A 19,833-nucleotide genomic window follows, 5' to 3' on the forward strand; every position below is an offset into this window, starting at 1 on the left:
TCACAATGGTCATTTAAAATGTCATGAAGTGAAGGTTGACTTTCACTAAAAGCAATGGTAAAATAATGACCGATAATGTGAATAAGTAAAAGCATGAGCGATGGTCAATGGATTTTGACAATGTGAACACTCCAGTTAACTCGCTTGTAATAAAAGGTAAGAATGCTTGAGGCGACCGTGTCCTATGCGCAATCGGGCAAGCAGAATTTTCTCCTTTCGATTAGTCCTGCAGCCCAAACATCAATGGCCAAGTATGGGCTTAATGGCATGTAGTTTATTATTTACTTGACTATTCCAGTGCTCTGGTCAGCAGTGATGCATCACTTCTCAGAGGATTGAGAAGTGGTCACCTGCAATACCAAAAGGCTATTATTAATGTTGGTTGTTGTTTGAGCTGCTGTGTTTGCTCTTTCATTGCCCAGTAGTCCCACATGACCTGGTAATTTTACTGTGGTACCAACCTATTGTGCCCACCATGGAGCCCTATGAGGCGACATGCACACATAACCAATGATGGTTAGTAGCAACGCCAGGTTAGGTGAGAGCTATACACCACCAAAGCAGGCTCGTTCCAGATCCAAGAGTGACGTGAAGCAGCACCAACAAACCTCACGACATCCGGCACGACCGGTCCTTCTACCTGCCCAGTAGAGTAACCCCTTCAGACACCGAGGCAACCAGACAGGGCTAATCCAAGCCTCCGATTTCGGCTGAATCCGAGGCCAAAGCTAGTGCATCAGGCTAACCAGGATCCCCATCTCCAGCCTTACGGGTCTTCATGCACGGCAAACACACGGGTAGACAGCACACCAGATGCCCTGTCTTTGGGAGGACCCCTCCCTGCTTGAGCGGGGCCTACAATGAGGGGTTGGACACAAAAGACAAGGACATGTACAGGACAAACAGACGCAAGATAAGTACTGTAAAATGTGTAGAAATAAATATGTAATCTGGGCTATTGAAGGTGAATGATATGAGCACAAATAAGCGAAGACAATGACATGTGGTAGATTTGGCGTTACCCAGAGTGCACCACGAGGAGGCCTATCACATTACACCCCACCGAGTTCCACCTACACTCTATCCAATCAACCATCCAAAGTAGGAGAGTATGTACTTTACTATATAGTTACCAAAATTGTGTGACTAGGATTTACTGGTTTACAGTTTCTTCTATTGTTTCTTTTCCAAGTGTTCACATTTAAAGTCAAACTTTTGCACAATGAAACTTGCAAAAATTTGGTCAATTCCAGTTTTTCGGACACATTGCGCGACTGATAAACATTGAAATATCAATGATGTTTTAATTTATTTTACTTTATTGAACCATAAAATAAACATAACAAACTTTTGCATGTCAATCCTCAAATTTTAAGTAATATTAAAAAATTAAGAAAAATGTTCAATTTTGTCAATTTTCATAATCTTCAAGTACCATGCACGACCGAAAGATATCAACTGATCTTAAAATTTTTTATGTTGTTTTTCTTCTTATTAAAAGAGGCAACTTTTCCGCACTATAGCAATTTGAAAATGAAACTTGCATTTTTTTTTCAACCCACCCTGTTGTACATACATGTTTAAGTTACATATTTTGAAGTTGTTGAAAAAGAAAATTAAATTTTCCTCCCATTTTGCCCAAAAATCCCGCCTGGGCTGTAAGTGAACAATTATTCTCTTATTTTATTATTCCCAATTTTATTAATCAAATCCATAGTTCAACATGCACCAAAAATATATATTTAGGCATAATGTGTAAGATGTACACATGTTTAAATTAGATATTTTGTGGTTGTGGAAAAGGAAAATTAAATTTTCCCCAGTTTGCCCAAAAAAAACCCGCCCGGGCTGGGTTTTTTACAACCCTGGTTAGAACAAAGTTTGACTGCATTAACATGCAACTTACATTTCTCCGAGGTATGAAACATCTTGCTTCAGTCTGATCTGTGAAACTCTTATACGTAACATAGTTCTCTGAGCACACGAGGACACCACCGGGACCACAATCACCTCCAGGAACAGCGATGAGAAGATTCCCACTCATCGCCAGAGGTTCCTCCAGTTTCTTCACCATGATCATCATCTCGTCATCAGCCTCATAGAGGGTCAGTTTCTGCGGCACATCCTCGCAAGATCCATTTGAATTCTGAATCCATTTGAAACCAGAATGAAGTAACAAAACAAAAACCATTTACAAATCACCCAATAAGAATTTGAAATACCAACAAAAAATTATCAACCATAAATTAGTCTTACAACAGCTCGTTCTTTCTCCAGACAAGCATACATAGGATTTCCAGCACCCCTGTCAATTCCGACAATATCGTAGACTACGTAGTTTGGATTGTCAGATTTCAATGCAGGACAGAATGACAAACTGCCAGGAAGAGTCTCTTTGAAGATGTACACGAACTTCTGTGCCTCCAGTGCGGCTAATTTTGAAATAAAGAAACAAGAATCAGAACATTTACAGACTCGATCAACTGATTAAATTTATTTAATTCATTCACTAATTGTACAGAAATATAAACTTCTTACCGATCATGATAGATTGACCTTTAGGATCAACCGCTAAGAATTGACCCGGTATAGTTCGACCACATCTGCCAAGATCTTCTTCATGGACCTGAAAAGTAAAACAAAAATCAGTTATTCAAAATGACGGGTCAGCTTCCACTGCTGAAGCCGGTTTTATGTGGTTCCCAACTTCGAGGCCTGAAAGCAAGCCGATCTCTCCATTAAAAAGTCTTGCAGCAGAGATCAACAGGCGTACAACGATAAAATCTTCAAACATTACACTTTACTCATAGTTCAAAAATATGTGGTAGAGCAGCACTATAACAAGCATTACACAGAAACAAACTTCACGTTAGGTTTATAACACAGACATGCATATTACAACATGTACCAATTCATTAGAAATTCCGCAGAGGAATATGGACAAGGTACATGTGTGGTTTAGTAGTAGTATCAGCTTCCAATATTACCACACTCGACAATATCACAAAAAAAAAAAAAAAAGGTAAATGAGAATATGTGCAGTCACACTCGATTTTACGAACACTCTTTTTATGAACTGGTCTTCTGTCCCAAGCAGCATACCATAGAGATAATAGAAATGAGAGTTCATAAAAATAGAACATTAACTGTACTTTAAATAACTCTACTTTTTCATCTCCCAGCTGCCTCAGCGTTTGTCACTCCCTGCTTTTCATACAAAGATTTTAAACAGCTGGCTGATGCGAAGATGACCTCTAAGGAAAGATTAATAATTTGTTGCCTGTGTAGTCTAGTGCGCTCACCCGGCAAGTGAGAGGATCTGGGTTCGTTTCCTTGCAAGGGCAGGTGAATTTTCCTTCTTTCCTAAATTCATCTTCACATCAGCCACCTGCTGAAAATCTTCGTATGGATAGCAGAGAGTGACATTATCCTTGGATAAGTTGTGATCTGGTGGCAATGGCAGTATTGTGAGCTCTAGCCTGAGTTAGGGACGACCGTCCAACTGTTGACAACCTTTGTAATTATCAAGTCTGTACGTAATTTTGAAAAAACGAGTGACTGCACCATTTCAACAAAAGAATTTGTGATCTCTCTCAAAGCTTACCTTTTCGAAAACATTCTTCTCAGGATTGTAGTCCAATACCACCATCTTCCCGGTATCAGAACAAATAACAAGATAATCTAGGGAAAAAGAAAATATTTTAATTAATACAACATATATATATTGCAGGCTAGATAGAACCCTTCTGCAGGCAGCAGGTCGTACACACGCAATCATAATAAATCAATGTCAACAATTTCATGCAATCAAAGCTAACTAAACATTAGAAAGCCTTCATAGCAGGATTGTAGCTATGGTTGCATTTTTGCAAAATGCAAAAGTAGTAGTAGCTACTTTCACAAAAATGCATACAGGAGGTATGAAACAAGCAGACATCCATCCATCAATCCATCTTCACAGCCACACATTATGGTAATAACATTCGGTGAAGAATTTCTGTTTTTAACAAAAGAAGCCCAGACTACACCCGTATAGTTAGAGGGTGGAGCAAAGCAGCATTTCTCAGCCGGTTTTGTAAGGGAGGTGTTGGTTCAGTCCATGGTCAAGCTAATTCACTGTTGTTTTTTTCTGGCAACAGCGACAAAAAAAATTTAGTACTAATTTTGAAACATACATTTTCCACCCTATGGTAATAATATTTGTTTATCTTTGCACGATAACAAATGTTTAGGGGTGATGAGAGGAAAAAAATTCTGACGAGGGAACATCAAAGTTCGAGAAACTATGCACTAGAGAAGTGATTCCCCAGGCGTTAACGGCCCCCCTTGGGGGGCCTTGAAAAATTCCAGGGGGAAGCAGAAGCTACAGGTATAACATAAGATCCTATGGGTTAGATTGCATTGGGGGAAAATTTTCCGTTCTCAACCTTTTTGGAACACAAACCTCAAGAGCATAGTTTCCCAACCTTTTTTGTCCCATCGCCCCCTTCTTTTAAAGGTTGAGAACCACTGTTCTCAACCTTTAAAAGATCGCGACCCGGTAGGATTCTTTTTTTGAGTGTAGGGCTCGGTCATAAACACAACTAATGAAAAACGAACGGGGATATATATGAAATGATGAATCATTGACGGCCCGGTTTGACTCTTGCCAGGGCCCGGCGGTTGAGAAACACTGCTCCAGACCGGGTTGGTAAAAAACCCGGTTTTTTTTAAAAAAACCAAAAAACAGGTGTTTTTTGGTTTAAACCGGTTTTTTTGTTTTAAATAGTATTAATATTAAAAACAATAAAATTTCTGAAAAATCATTCAAACTTCTAATAATTAACTAAAATAAAATGTTTATTAATGTAATTAACGCTATTCCCATGCTAATTAATCAACAAATATTTATTAGATTTTAACAAAAACCAACTTTTGCAATTTAATTATTTTTTGCTTAACTCAATGGATTAATGTGTGTTTGAAAATTCTTTTAATGTTATTATTAATCATATAATATATAAAGGTTTTTCTCCAGTTACTTTCAGTATGCTTAATCAGGAAGCTATTTTGCAAAAAGTAATAAAAATTAGGTGAATATAATGTATTTAATGAAACATAAATAATGCAGATTAATTAGCGATGATTTACTATATAAAGGGTGATTATAACTAAGGTTTGGATTTCAAAACACTGTAAAAACAGAATGATTGTCAGAATGACTTGAAAATTAACATGAATATTCCTGAAAAAATGGAATTTTATTTGGTAAAGGGGAAAAAGATAATTAAAAATGTAAAATTAATGACATAATCCACCACTTGGGAAATTTGCTTGCAGAATGGAAACGATAGCCAGTCATGGCAAAATGATAACTTAATTATAGCATTTCACGATTTCATAATTCATGGAAACATCACAAAAAACGAAGTAATTGAACAAATAACTACAACTTACTTAAGAAATGTAAAATATGTTGTCCACCGCGTGTTCTGGCTATGAGGCTGAAAGCACAAAAATTCTTGTTCAACAACGAAATCAGAGTATGCCATGGTCATAATGTGGATATTCTTGCAATTCAGCTTTATTAAACCACTTAATCTGACCCACTGTTTATAACATTTTGAGGTACCCCCACAGCCAGAAGTTGCAAGGGTAAAGGTGCATCCTGTCAAAATGGGTCTTCAGCAGCTGCTTTGCTGGTATTGCAATGTGCATCTTGATAGAAGTTCTATCCACACACTGATGCTGTGGAAGTGCCGAAATGATGTGGTTGCACAAAATAGATAATACTGCAAACCAAGTACAGCATCGTCTACTTGCACATTTTGCACTTTTTTTCTTTTGCGAAAGAAACTTCCATTGCTTCAGGAGTATCCATGCAAATTTTCAAGTCATTCTGATCAGTACTTATTGTATAGTTTTGGAATCAAAACTAATTATAATCACCCTGTATATAGCTGATTATTTTTCAAAAATCTGTTACTACTATACAGTAGAGCCTTGATTAACTGGGCTTAACAGTGTGTGTGTGTGTGTGTGAGTGAAAGTATAAAAAAAAAACTATTGAATATTAAGACTGGGAGATATACAGTAGGAGATGTGTTACTTCTTATGGGAAAAAAAATGAAAATGTATGTGAGGTAATGTAACAACTAGTACACTAGTCTTTGTCCTTTAAGGACAGCTGGTGTCTTTATTGGATTATAGGACCACCTGCCCAGGGGCGTAGCCAGAAATTTCGTTCGGGGGGGGGGGACCAAAGTGACAGAACAATGGATTTGGCCATCTTTTTCCCTTTTTTCGGTCATTTTCTTACATTTCGGGGGGGGGGGGGACCAGACCCCCAAGTCCCCCCCCCCTGGCTACGCCCTTGCACCTGCCCCTAGCATGATGGTGTCACTACTGTAGCTGCTTCTTTGTGAAGGAAAAAAAAACCCCTGTGAGATAATACACCATTACATTTAGATGTGTGATGCAATCCTTATTCATGAATTTGCTAAAGATAGAGCATCAGAATGTAGCCAAAGGTTAGAAGATGTTGTAAGAATGAGAAATTATGTCTTTTATATATAACTTTAAATAACTAAGATACTTCATATGAAAAATATATATATATTCTGGCCACTTTTATGAGACTTTTTGAAAAAAACCACTTATAAAATCTTATGTCATTTAAAGATATACCATCAGAATGTACCCCAAGGATATAAGATGTGGTAAAAATGAAACATTTTGGCTAATAATCAACCAATATGATATTTTTCAAGGGAAAAAAAATGATATTTAGGCAACTTTTATTTGATTTTTGAAAAAAACCGAAGTGGTTTTTTTTAAAAAAAACACTTGGTTAAAACCAAGGTTTAAACCATGGTTTAACAAACAACCCTGGCTCCAGAGCATACTTTTTTTAACCAAAACTTTAAAAAATCTGTGAAACAATAAAATTGCAAGATATCCTTTTGGCGCCCCCTCCAGTGTATAAATCACATCAGTAAAAATGACATTCATAATTTGAAATTTCAGAGACAAAAACTTGTTTTCTACAATTATTTTACCCGTTTACTGTTGATTTGATGTCCCGCTACATCTGTGCTTTCATAAATGCATCCAAGGGTTTCAAAAGTAAAGTTGCTAATAGGTATGCAAGATTCTTGATGTATTTATTATCCATACGCCTGTAGTTGCCTCATATCAATTGTTATTATATCAAATGTGAACTTGTATATCAGCATAATTATTACAAAAATTTATTTGAAAATTCATTTCATTATTTAACTATTTTTTTTTTTTTTATTATAAGTTTTGTGTTATTTTTTTGTTTCTTTTGTCTTTATCTTTAATTAGTTGCTCTGTACAGGCTCAGGCCTCTTAACAAATATTGAGATTTCACTGTTTCATGTATTATTTAACTTTGGAAACAAATAAAATATTTATTTAAAAAAAAAAAATTTCGCCCATATCCAATGCACAATAAATGTGCTGCTACATAGTATGGATTGTTACAATTTTTTATACAAAATCAACAATTAGATTTTTTTTAAATCAGAAATACTAAACCTCTTTTTGTCAATGTTAATTGTTGTTCAAGCTGCAATGTCTGGTTTTCATTGCCCAGTATTCCAACATGACCTGGTACCCAGTAAAATTTTACTGTTATTGTTATAGGTGAGGTAATGTATAACTCATGAAATATATCTTTGCAGTTGTTACATGGACAACATATAATATAGTGATATATATGTGTGTGTAAGATAAAAATAAAAAGATAGCAATTTTTTTTTTCATGTTTTAATCAAGAATAAGGTTCGAGTGACAATGAGTTAGTTTCATCTCCTTCATATGCCGCAACGAGAATGGTTTAAAAATAATTGGAAATTTGCTTACCTTTGTATCCGCCAGGGGCCCTGTAGGCTACCATCGAGCGAACATCGAACAGCTCCACGGCAAGCACAGACCGCAGCTTATTCACCTCAAACTTCAGGAGCTCGAGGACTCTCTTCCGGGATACTACAATCTCAGGCGGAGCCGCTCCAGAGAAATTTCCATGCACAGCATGAGTGATCGCAGTCGCTTTCTTGAGAGTAAGGTTGTACAAATATACATCACCCATATTGAAAATTCAACTCTCAAGAATCTCAGCACCCAAAAACCTGGAAATGTGTAGAAATGCTTTTAGAAACTTGCATGCATTACGAGTAAAAAAGTAGCCAGGTTGCTGTAGCAACCAAGTAATAACATCACAGGTGCTTACATATAACTACATTAGAGAAGTCTAAATGGCGAATATAAGGTACCACAAAAAAAATTTAGAAATTATATGAGTATGTGAAAGTTCTTGCAAAAAAAAATCATACCACAGCTGCCAACTTTTAAGTAAAAAAGATTTTTTAAAAAACAATGCAGGGATTTTTCATTAAAATAGTAAAATTGTATAAGGATAGTTCCCCCTTTGCAAAAAAAAAAACAACACAGTGCTAATCAGCAATAGCATGCACTAAGTGGCCAATCATTGCCAACCAGTCTGTTAAATTACTACTGCAAATCAAATCATAGCAACAAAGAACTCGCCACCAGCCCAGAAACGTTACACACACAAACATAACAGGACACATGGAAGTTAGCTATAAGCAGGGTTGGGCATTTTGTCGCCCAACAAAATATGTTTGCCGGGTGTGGCAAAAATGGTTTTAAAGCCAGGAAAATATAAAGTGTCTGAAGAGTAAGTTTGGCCATTTTGTTTCGACACCAGCTTCTAAACTTGACTGCATAAAATAATGTATAAAAGGTGGAAGGAAACAAGATCCCATTTGGGAGTTATTTCATAAGTTATCTGTGGATGTAAAAACTGTAGCAAAATGCAAAAATTGTGAAAATATTTAAAAGCAATAAAGAGATTGGATTTTAAATTTATTGGCGCAAGGACCAATTTGGTCAAACTGCACCATAACAAATTATATAAAAATAAGAAAAATCATCCTTTTGTCATGTCAAAATACTAAAACTGTGCATGATAAAAAGCAACGTGAAACGTAAAACAATGACATAAATTGTAAAAACTATAATTTGTCATATAAACCAATGGCTTTAATGAATTTAAAAATGTGAGATACATCGGATCGGATTGGATTTTCAATTTATTGGCGCAAGGACTAATTTGGCCAAACTGCGCCAAAACATGACATAAAAATAAGAAAAATGTCCCTTTTTAAAAAATTCCGAAAAAGCTATCATTTATTACATTGGTCCTCGAGAAAAAAAAACATTTCCCTTTCGAAATAAGAACCACGTTCGATGGCCAATCACAAACCTGAATAGAGAACATGTGATAATTAACATTGGAAATTAAAGTGCTTTAAATCAAAAACAGAAAAAAAAGGCATTCATGAAAAACATGCGTCTTATAAAACGGCCAACAAATTAATATTTCATTTGTGGCAAAGTTTAGATTTTGACAAAAATAGATGTGTATTAACAAACATACATGTTTATCTATACCAGGGGTTCTTAACCAGTAGTCCATAGACCCCCCTCCTTTGGTAGTGTCGCCTTAACACATGGGCAAACCCGGGCATGGTTCATGAGCCTGGAGTGCAGAGGAGCCCCTTATGAAAATTAGGTGAAATCCAATTGCATTTTTACCAACATAGGCATTTAAAGATTGGTAGGCAGACATTTCTAGTGATAATGCGGGGCGGGGTGCTTTTTCAAGACAAACCTTGCCCCTCAGGGCCACTGAGAAGGCTTCATGAGTTAGGATGAGGTTGACTCATTTTAATAGCGATATTTTTATTGATATAATGGCTAGACAACCTTCATTTTATAGACAAAAGGGGTCAACAGCCTTCACTTTATCAATTCAAGGGGCAAGAAACCGTTTTATTAATACAAAGATTCTGCAAAATTCATTGATTTCTCCAAAATTCTCCAAATTTTATTGATACAAAGGGACTATATAATGCAGGGGAGGGGACAACACGTCAGCAGGGTTGTAAAAAACCCAGCCCGGGCGAGTTTTTCTAAAAAAACCCATGTTTTTTGGGTAGAAAATCCGGTTTTTTTTTGGGCAAAATGGAATTTTCTTTTTCCACAACCACAAAATATCTAATTTAAACATGTGTACATCTTACACTTTATGCCTAAATATATATTTTTAATGCATGCTAAACTATGTATTTGATTAATAAAATAAGAGAATAATTGTTCACTTACAGCCCAGGCGGGATTTTTGGGCAAAATGGGAGGAAAATTGAATTTTCTTTTTCAACAACTTCAAAATATGTAACTTAAACATGTATGTACAACAGGGTGGGTTGAAAAAAAAATGCAAGTTTCATTTTCAAATTGCTATAGTGCGGAAAAGTTGCCTCTTTTAATAAGAAGAAAAACAACATAAAAAATTATAAGATCAGTTGCTATCTTCCAGTTGCGCATAGTACTTGAAGATTATGAAAATTGACAAAATTGAACATTTTTCTTAATTTTTTAATATTACTTAAAATTTGACGATCGACATGCAAAAGTTTGTTATGTTTATTTTATGGTTCAATAAAGTAAAATAAATTAAAACATCATTGATATTTCAATGTTTATCAGTCGCGCAATGTGTCCGAAAAAGTGGAATTGACCAAATTTTTGCAAGTTTCATTGTGCAAAAGTTTGACTTTAAATGTGAACACTTGGAAAAGAAACAATAGAAGAAACTGTAAACCAGTAAATCCTAGTCACACAATTTTGGTAACTATAATGTAAATTACACACACTCTCCTACTTTGGATGGTTGATTGGATAGAGTGTAGGTGAAACTCAATGTGCAGCTACCTCTTCATGGTAAATTCTGGGTCATTTTGTTCTAACAAAGCATGCGAAGAGCTGCACGATGAAACTTGCAAAAATTTGGTCAATTCCAGTTTTTCGAACACATTAAGCGACCGATAAACATTGAAACATCAATGATGTTTTAATTTATTTTACTTTATTGAACCATAAAATAAACATAAGAAACTTTTGCAGATCGATAATCAAATTTTAAGTAATATTAAAAAAATTTACGAAAAATGTTAAATTTTATCAATTTTCATAAACTTCAAGTACGATGCATGACCATTGTCAATCGATTTCAAATTTTTTTTACGTCATTTTTCTTTTTATTGAAAGAAGCTACTTTTCTACGCACTATAGCGATTTGCAAATAAAATATTTTTTTTCGATCCACCATAATGCACATCCTTTATGTGTAAGCCTACATCTTATATTATGTCTAAATATACATTTTTGGTGAATGTTAAACTATGTATTTGATCAATAAAATTGACCATGATTATAAGTAAGGGAATAATTGTTCACACACAAACACACCAACTTCTGTGTAATTATATCTGAACCTTGAGTTGTATGCAGAACTGCGGCAAGAAAATTGTTTGTGGTAAAATAAATGAATTTGGAGATAATGAAAATTCTGAGAAATCAGAATGGTGCCTGAATTTTTTTTTTCTCTAAATTTTTCAGACCCCGCAGAAAATGTAACCAAAAGTGTCTTGATAAATCAAAAAATAAAACCTTTCAGCTATAGCTGATTATAAAAAAAAACTGTGGTTCGGGTTACATAGATGTAACCCGAACCACAGTTTTTTTTTATAATCGAACCCAAACTTTGAGGAGCTAAAAAATCTCATGCTTCTCTTTTTCTTAAATTCCTCACTGTTAAAAAATATCCCTACTTCATTAAATTAAATTCTGAAATATTTCAAAAGGAACAGTAATAATTAAAAAATGATCTAGCTAAGATAGAGATAGCAGTCATTCTGAATATTCATTATTCTGGAGGTGTTTTCCACTTGCCCAAATTAGCCAATTTTGGGAACTTGAAACTACAGAATAACTTGAATTATCATTAAATACATATGTCAATAACATTATTGTATATTAATATCACTTTATACAAGAAACCTGTCATGTATAGCAACAGACCTACAGAATGCCTTCATCTGGCTGACGATTTTAACAGGCAAATTTTCTGGGTCGGGTTTGTATTATCAGCATCTTGAAAAATCAAGCTAAGGCTTATTTTCTGCTTAGGTGTTATTTTCACATAAGAAAAACTATACTTTTTATTCTGTTTCAATTGAAGATGATCGTTGCCAATGTTCAATTCAAGAATCCCACAGTTATTTTCTTTTCATTATGAGATGATAATGTTATTTTTGTCTCTTGATATTTCAGTTATGAAACTCTGATGTACCTGTATAAAACTTATACAACGCATTGCAAAAGTATTGCAAAAACATGTAAATATTTTTTGACTGAAAATTCAGTTTACATACATTGGTTTACTTCTTCACAGATGCTTCAATTTATTTATACAAAAATTTGTGTGTGTGTGTGAAAAATTATTGTGTATTATAAATAAATTTCTGTAGGTATGCTTATCAGCCGCTGTGGTGGTCGAGTGGTTATAGTGACGGACTCGCGATGCGAGGATCCGGGTTCGAACCCCACAGTGGTGGTCGGCTGAAGTTGGTTTTCTGTGGTTCCCAACTTCAAGGCGCAAATGCGAGCCGATCTCCCCGTTAAAAAGACTCGCCACAGAGAGCAACAGGCCTACAACATTACAAATATTCAATCATTACACTTCACTCACAATTAGAAGTATAGATGGCAGCACTGAAATCTTATACACAACACTAGCTACACACTCAGACTGTTAGGTGTACACACTCACTTTGTTCCAGACTCTGCCACGAAGCTGGGCTGGAAGAGATCTCGGCAACGGGATAAGTCCGGTGGCAGAGACCCTGGCGTTCATTCATTCAGGTATGCTTATCACATATATCAGACATATATTTTAAACTAAGGTCCATGGTTACAATTTTCTGTTTGCGATTTCTTGTAAAATATTTTAATATGTGGATCTCGTACCTAAATGCTTACATAAACAGGTAGAAAAATTATAAAAAGGGGTGTTTGTCATTCCAAGAAATTATTTATTATCACATTTTTGTTCCTAAAAAATCATTAAAAAATATTTCAAAATATACATATTCTAAACACTGCACTATGCAGCAATTTTTGGAATACATAAACTAAGCTCAAACTGAAATTTTAACCTGAAAGTAACACATTTTCTTCGAAAACAAACAATATTCCCAAAAAAAACCCGGGTTTTTTAGGCTAAAAAACCCAGCCCGGGGGGGGGGGGAATGTGTATCTACCTGGGGAGCAAATTTAACAACCCTGGTTAGAACCCCATATCATGTTATGTGCATTGAAATCTCCAAGAAGGAAAAAAGCGGAGGGAATTGATCGATCAGATCTTCCAGATCCTGTAAGATGGTGTCATTTGGTCATTTGGTGGGTTCACGTACCAAAACTGAACCCGCGTAAACGGCCCTTTAATCACTTGACGCGTGTAAATGGGCCTTTTGTTCAAGTATGCGCACGGCAAACTAACCCGTTCATCCATGGACACCACACCAGACTTTTCACAGGCCCATTTAGAGTGAATTCATGGCGTGGAAAAGCAAAAAAAAAAATGATGAGAATCGTCCCGGGGCCCTGTCACCCCTCACCCTTATGGGGGCCATGGGTACATCATATCAACGTCTGGCGTGTCACGTGTCTGTAAAACATCCGGCAAGTCTTTCTGTCGTACGCCGAATTAACGTCCGGCACCGCATAGCCAACAGGTTAGAAAGGAAATCGCTAAGGAAGAAGGGGGAATTATGCTATAAGCATTACAATTAAATTTTTTCAATTATACCACGTTATAATATCCAAGCGAAATTCTTACCTTTACTAAACAAAGCCGTTTCGATTCATGTTAAAGAATGTGTACCTGATGAGGAAAAATAACGGCGAAACCTAGCGCTTCACTAGCTAACAGGGGGTACCATTTTCACGTCAGATATTAATAAAAAACCCGACGGAATCCAACAGTAATCCAGACGACAACACCGAATGCGTGGCCACTTCTTCTTCAATTATACAGGGCTATATGCCTGCGGACCATCCTCTGTTTGAGAAAAATATACCAAAACACATAGGGCTTCATATGAAAATACTAGCAAAAATCAAACGTAAACACTATGCTGACCATATTTCTTCGAGAGAAATACGGGACATCGGGATTCCAAATACGAGAAAATACGGGACATCGTCAATTATCGCCAAAACCAAACAAAGTTGCTAAATATTGTTGAAATTACGGAAAATCACAATGGCAGGAAATGATGCATTACTACAAATAGCAGTGGATTAAAATGTATTCCACGAAAAAAAAACGTTCACCATGGCTAATGTGGGACATTAATATTCTCATATATAGTTGTAATTATCATAAAATAATTTCTGAGTTGAAAAATAATGTAAATCTTTGACTTCAATAAAGAATAAAAATTCAAGTAGGCTTCGTGTAAAATACGGGAAAAACCGGGACACTTTTGCCAAAAAGTCGGGACGGCCAAAAAAAGAGAAAATACCGGGACTGTCCCGGGAAATACGGGACGTATGGTCACCCTATGTATGAGAGATGAAAGGGAGGTCTTCAGGCTTAGGGAGCGATGCTAAGCCACTTTTGAATACCATGGCAGAAACTCTGGATGAATGTGCGTGTGTGGTTAACCACTTTCCTACTATGATGGAGGTAATCATTCAAGGAGGCTCTGTCTGTAAAAAAGAAGAAGTCTGTACAAAATACATTCCAACCTTCTCGAAAAGAGAGAAATTCTGGAAGCAGTTATAGAAGGCGCAAAAGTATGGAATAGATAAAAAAAAAGGGCATTACGAATAATTTCCTGGAAATTGCGGGAGTAAAGTGAACGACTGTCTTCCACATAAACATAGACGGAGATAGACTTAGAAGTCTGGGGGCACGATGATGATGTCAATTCACATATACATTAGATCAGTCGACTCCACCTGTGGGGCGTATCCGGCTGGCCTGATCATGCAGTTGACGCGCGTGCGAGCTGCTCCTCCAATATTCAGGAAAGATCATACCATTGTAGGACGCTCTATACAGCTGGTCTGACGTGGTTTTTTTTTCCGTGTCCAAAAATAGTTATCGCTTTTTTTTCTTTACTAAATTATTACTTCTATATTTGATTTTCTTTAGATTTTTTGAAATTTTCGGGTGGTAAATACAAATACAACGCCACAACAGGTAAAATGCCCAACGAGGTGGGTAAGAAAAAGATGCCCATAACAGAAATATGGACATATTTCAAAAATACAGCAAGCCAATTAAAAACACAATCACAGAAATTATAAACAATATATATATATGATAAATACTATACGATGCCCATAATGTATTTATGGTTGTCTCATTTTAAGCATGGATAATTTCTCGATTTACCCCAACCTGTTTATCGTATTTCTTTTTAAACGTGTGTTACAATTAACTACCTCCGGGGGTAAGCTATTCCATTTATTAACAACCCTATTAGAGAAAAATTCCCTGCGACACCATGGGTTTTCTGTGGTTCCCAACTTCAAGGCGCAAATGCGAGCCGATCCCCCCGTTAAAAAGTCTCGCCACAGAGAGCAACAGTCCTACAACGATAAATCCCTCACCAATCGACACTGGTGTCCTCTTGTAAAAGCAGTCGATTGGCGGTTCATGGTCCATCTTATCCATCCCGTTAAAAATTTTGAACACTTCGATAATACCTCCTCGACACCTACGTTCACCCAATGTAAACATATTCAGAAAATGAAGTCTCTTCTTCATAACTCAAGCCCTTTCCAGCATGGCCCAGCCGCAAGGTAGCCTGCTTATATCCCACAAGGGACAGAGCGAGGGCCGTGTTTGGTGTTTGCATAACTCAAGCCCCGTGTGCCAATAAGGACACGCCTATCTTGATTCCCGATAACCCCATTAGTTTCACGTCATCTGCGAATTCGCTAACAATCCCATCGATGCCCTGATCGAGTTTATCGACAAAAAGTGAAAAAAGTATGGGGGCCAACTCCACTTGTTAATCCTGTCTAACCAAAGAATTCCCCGTTCACCATAACTCGTTACGACCTATCTCTTAACCACGATTCTATCCAATTCAGCAAGTCGCTCTCAATCTCATGTAAACGCTTCAAAAGTTTACCATGTTGGACCCGATCGAATCCTTTCTGGAAATCAACGTAGACATCATCTACATTTTCGTTCTTACCCAAAGCCTTAGTCACGTGATAGAAGCAAAAGAGGTTAAATTACACATGACTTCCCTTCCTGAACCCATGCTAATTTTCTGACAATACATTATTCTCGTCTATCCACTTCACAAACTGCCTATTGGTGATAATTTCCAAAATTTTCGACAGGGAGCTCGTCAAACTCACTGGGTGATAATTTCCAAAATTTTCGACAGGGAGCTCGTCAAACTCACTGGACGATAATTTGAGACCGCTTCTCTACTACCCGTAAATATCGGAACAACATTAGCCAGTTTCCAATCCCTTGGGACCATACCGTCCGCAACAATGCTCCTATATATCTGTGCGACTGGCCCCAACAATTCATTAGCACCTTCCCTGAGAACCCTGGGATACATATCATCTGGTCCTTTCTGGTCCTGTTCCTTGCTTGCACATATATTTTTGGATTGGATTTTAAATTTATTGGCGCAAGGACCAATTCGGTCAAACTGCGCCAAAACAAGTGATTATAAAAAAGAAGATCGTCCTTTTGCTATTTCAAAAAATTAAAAAGCGCATGATAAAAAGCAACATGAAACGTAAAACAATGACATGAATTGTAAAAATCTATAATTTGTTATAAAAACAAATGGCTTTAATGAATTTAAAAATGCGAGATGCATCGCTATTGTCATTTAAAATGTCATGAAGTGAAAGATCACTATGACCAAAAGCGGTCGTAAAATGATGGCGATGATGTGAACAAGTAAAAGCATGAGCAATGGTCAATGGACTTTTACAATGAGGGGGCTCTGGTTGACTCTCTCGTAATAACAAATATGATTGTGTAAGGTGACTGTGCGCTATGCGGAACCGGCCAAGCAGAACTCTTCCTTTCGGTTGGTCCTGCATCTCGAATGCTAATGGCCAAGTGTGGGCATAATGGACTGTAGTTTATTATTTACCTGGTTAATCCAATGATCCTACCAGCGGCGATGCATCACTTCTCGAAGGATTGAAAAGTGGTCACTGGCAGGTATCAAAAGACTATTATCAATGTTAGTTGTGGTTCGAGCTGCATTGTCTGCTTTTTCGTTGCCCGGTATTCCAACATGACCAGTAAAATTTTACTGTAGTACCATAATGAGTGAGGTAATGTAGTTCATGAAAAATGGCATGAATGAATGGATGAGTGTGAAAACTAAAGGAACACAGTGCTTGCAATGCGCTGAGAGAGTCACTATAAATGATGCACCATCGGTGGCGTTTGCGTCGTATATGACGTAGAGCCTGAAGGATTGCGTACAGCTCTGCCGCATAAATAGAAAATACAACGCCACAACAGGCAAAATGCCCAACGAGGTGGCTGTCGTGAAGTTTGAAAGATGTCTCCTCACAGCAGATGTAGGCACAACCGACATGCCCAGGGCTCTTGGAGCCGTCGGTGTATATGGGGAAGTACCTGTTGTACCTACCCCTGTGCCTAAAAAATATTTGTCGATATATGACATCTGCTGTGGTGGCTCTAGGGTATGATGATAATGATAGAGAGACATCTGGCAGAGACTGCTCCCATGGTGCCAGTTGCCAAGCAATTGGGGCCACGCGACTGATGTCTAATTCTAGTTCTTCCACAAGTGCCCTCATACGAAGATCGCGCACCTCATACGCAGCAAAAAAGACTATGAAATGAGCGATTAAAAATGACATTATCAAGTGGATGACCTGGCAAAGACTTCATGTTGATAAAATATTTCAAGGAAAGTTGCTGCGTCTTGATATCAGTGATGGCTCGTTGCATTCGACATAGAGGCTTTCCATGGGAGAAGTCCGGAAAGCTCCAGAGCAAATGCGGAGAGCGAGATGATGAATTGGTCGAGCACACTCAGATAGCTCCGAGGTACTGACCCGTATACAATGGAACCGTAGTCGAGCTTTGATCTTATTAGAGATTTATATAAGTGAAGGAGTGACTTACGGTCAGCTCCCCACGATGTAGAAGAGATGACCTTCAAGAGGTTCATCGTCTTCATGCAACGAGCTCTCAACTGTGAAATATGAGGTTTAAATGTAAGTTTCTTGTCAAATGTAATGCCGAGGAATTTTGTTTTCTCTACAATAGGTATTTGACTATTATTTAAAAATAATTGTGGGTCATCATGAAGCTCACGACGGCGGCAAAAATGCACAGCGACGGTTTTGACGGCGGAGAAAGAGAAACAGTTATCATGAGCCCACTTGCTGATCTTGTTGAGAGCGAATTGTAACTGCCTCTCGGCTGACCTGATATTCACTGATTGATACGATATCAACAGATCATCCACGTAGAGTGCGCCAGTGACAGACAACGGGAGTTGGTTCAACACCCCGTTGAATCTTAAAATGAAAAGTGTTACACTTAAAATGCTACCTTGAGGTACACCTTGTTCTTGAATTTGGGGAGCTGATAACGTGCTTCCGATCTGTACCTGAAAGATGCGGCGAGCAAAAAAGTTCTTAATGAAAATGGGCATTACCCCGCAAGCCGCAATTATAGAGGTCAGAAAGAATTCCGTGCCTCCAAGTACGGTCGTAGGCCTTCTCTATGTCGAAAAATATGGCTAGCATATGCTCCCTCTTCACAAATGCTTGTCTTATTGATGTCTCAAGGCGTAACAGATTGCATGTTGTGGACCTGAACCGTCTAAAGCCGCTTTGATGTTTAGATAAAATATTGTTAACCTCAAGGTGCACAAGGCGATAGTTGACCATGCGTTCCATGAGCTTACATAGACAACTGGTCAAAGCAATAGGTCTGTAACTGTAAGGTTGCTGAGGATTTTTGCCAGGCTTCGGGAATGCAAGAACAATGGCTGCTCGCCAGGTGTCAGGAAATCAATGGCTTACCCAGATCCGATTGAATAATATGAGTAAATGTGACAGTGATTCTGGTGAGAGATGCCGAATCATGGAATAATGAATAGCATCAAGCCCTACAGCTGAGTCAGGACTTCGCTGCAAGGCCGTCGTCAGTTCATGAAGGGTGAACAATGAGTTGTACCCCTCCGGTGTAAAAGGTCGGAAGGTGTACGATGTACGTTCGGCTGATGATTTAATGGGATGAAACGATGGGGGATAATTCGAGTCACTGGAGACAGTGGCGAAATGGGCGGCGATGGTATCCGCAATATCCCTCACATCGCTCATGATAGTGCCATTGGTGTTTAAAATAGTGATCGGATGAGACTGATAATGACCACTGATTTTTCGGATCCGGTCCTAGATGATGTAGATTAATTGATTCCCGTGGTAAACTTGTGCCAGGACTCGCGTTGAGCCTGGCTCTTCTCGCTATCGCCTTTGCTTTTAAAAATGCCAACTTGTTGTCCTTGGTAGGATACCGGACCTACTCCATGCTTTCTTTTGTGCTTTAATAGTAAGATTACATTCGTGGTTCCACCAAGGTTTAGGAAATTTAGGAAGTTTCGAGGAGACTTTGGGTATTGTTTCATTTGCTGCAGAGATGATACAACTGGTCACAAGGTCGACGTCGGGTTGCGAAACCACATCCTCCGTGATTTCTGCCTTGACCGTGAAGTCTGCCCATCGGGCGGCCACAAGTTTACAACGAGGAGGACCCTAAGGTATGCTATGGCTTCGATCAAGGCACTTAACCACTAGAGCAAATGATTGCTCCCGTGGAGGTCCGGATCAACCGACCAGGACCAGTTGGGCAAGAGTGAG

The 19,833-nt window shown here is 37.7% G+C and overlaps 1 protein-coding gene across 2 annotated transcripts in view; it reads right to left on the reverse strand.

Annotated features, from left to right (window-relative positions):
* LOC149067958 (splicing factor 3B subunit 3-like) overlaps window positions 1-13,972 on the reverse strand; it is a 55,410-nt gene extending 41,438 nt beyond the window's left edge. The window contains exons 1-6 of one of the 2 annotated variants that reach the window (XM_089252000.1): window positions 13,769-13,972; window positions 7,867-8,132; window positions 3,605-3,681; window positions 2,539-2,626; window positions 2,257-2,432; window positions 1,907-2,146 (exon numbers count right to left, since the gene is read on the reverse strand). In XM_089252000.1, coding sequence (XP_089108126.1) covers window positions 1,907-2,146; window positions 2,257-2,432; window positions 2,539-2,626; window positions 3,605-3,681; window positions 7,867-8,092 — 807 coding nt within the window. In that variant the 5' untranslated portion in view covers window positions 8,093-8,132; window positions 13,769-13,972. Of the gene's footprint in view, window positions 1-1,906; window positions 2,147-2,256; window positions 2,433-2,538; window positions 2,627-3,604; window positions 3,682-7,866; window positions 8,133-12,302; window positions 12,388-13,768 lie in introns of those variants that run through there. The other variant, XM_089252001.1, reaches the window with a different exon arrangement.
* Between the last annotated feature and the right edge of the window lie 5,861 nt (window positions 13,973-19,833).

The sequence above is a fragment of the Pholcus phalangioides genome, unplaced genomic scaffold (assembly GCF_987345545.1).
Source record: "Pholcus phalangioides strain wild (caught in Gottingen) unplaced genomic scaffold, Ppha-v1.0 ptg000028l_1, whole genome shotgun sequence".
Lineage (NCBI taxonomy): Eukaryota > Metazoa > Arthropoda > Arachnida > Araneae > Pholcidae > Pholcus > Pholcus phalangioides.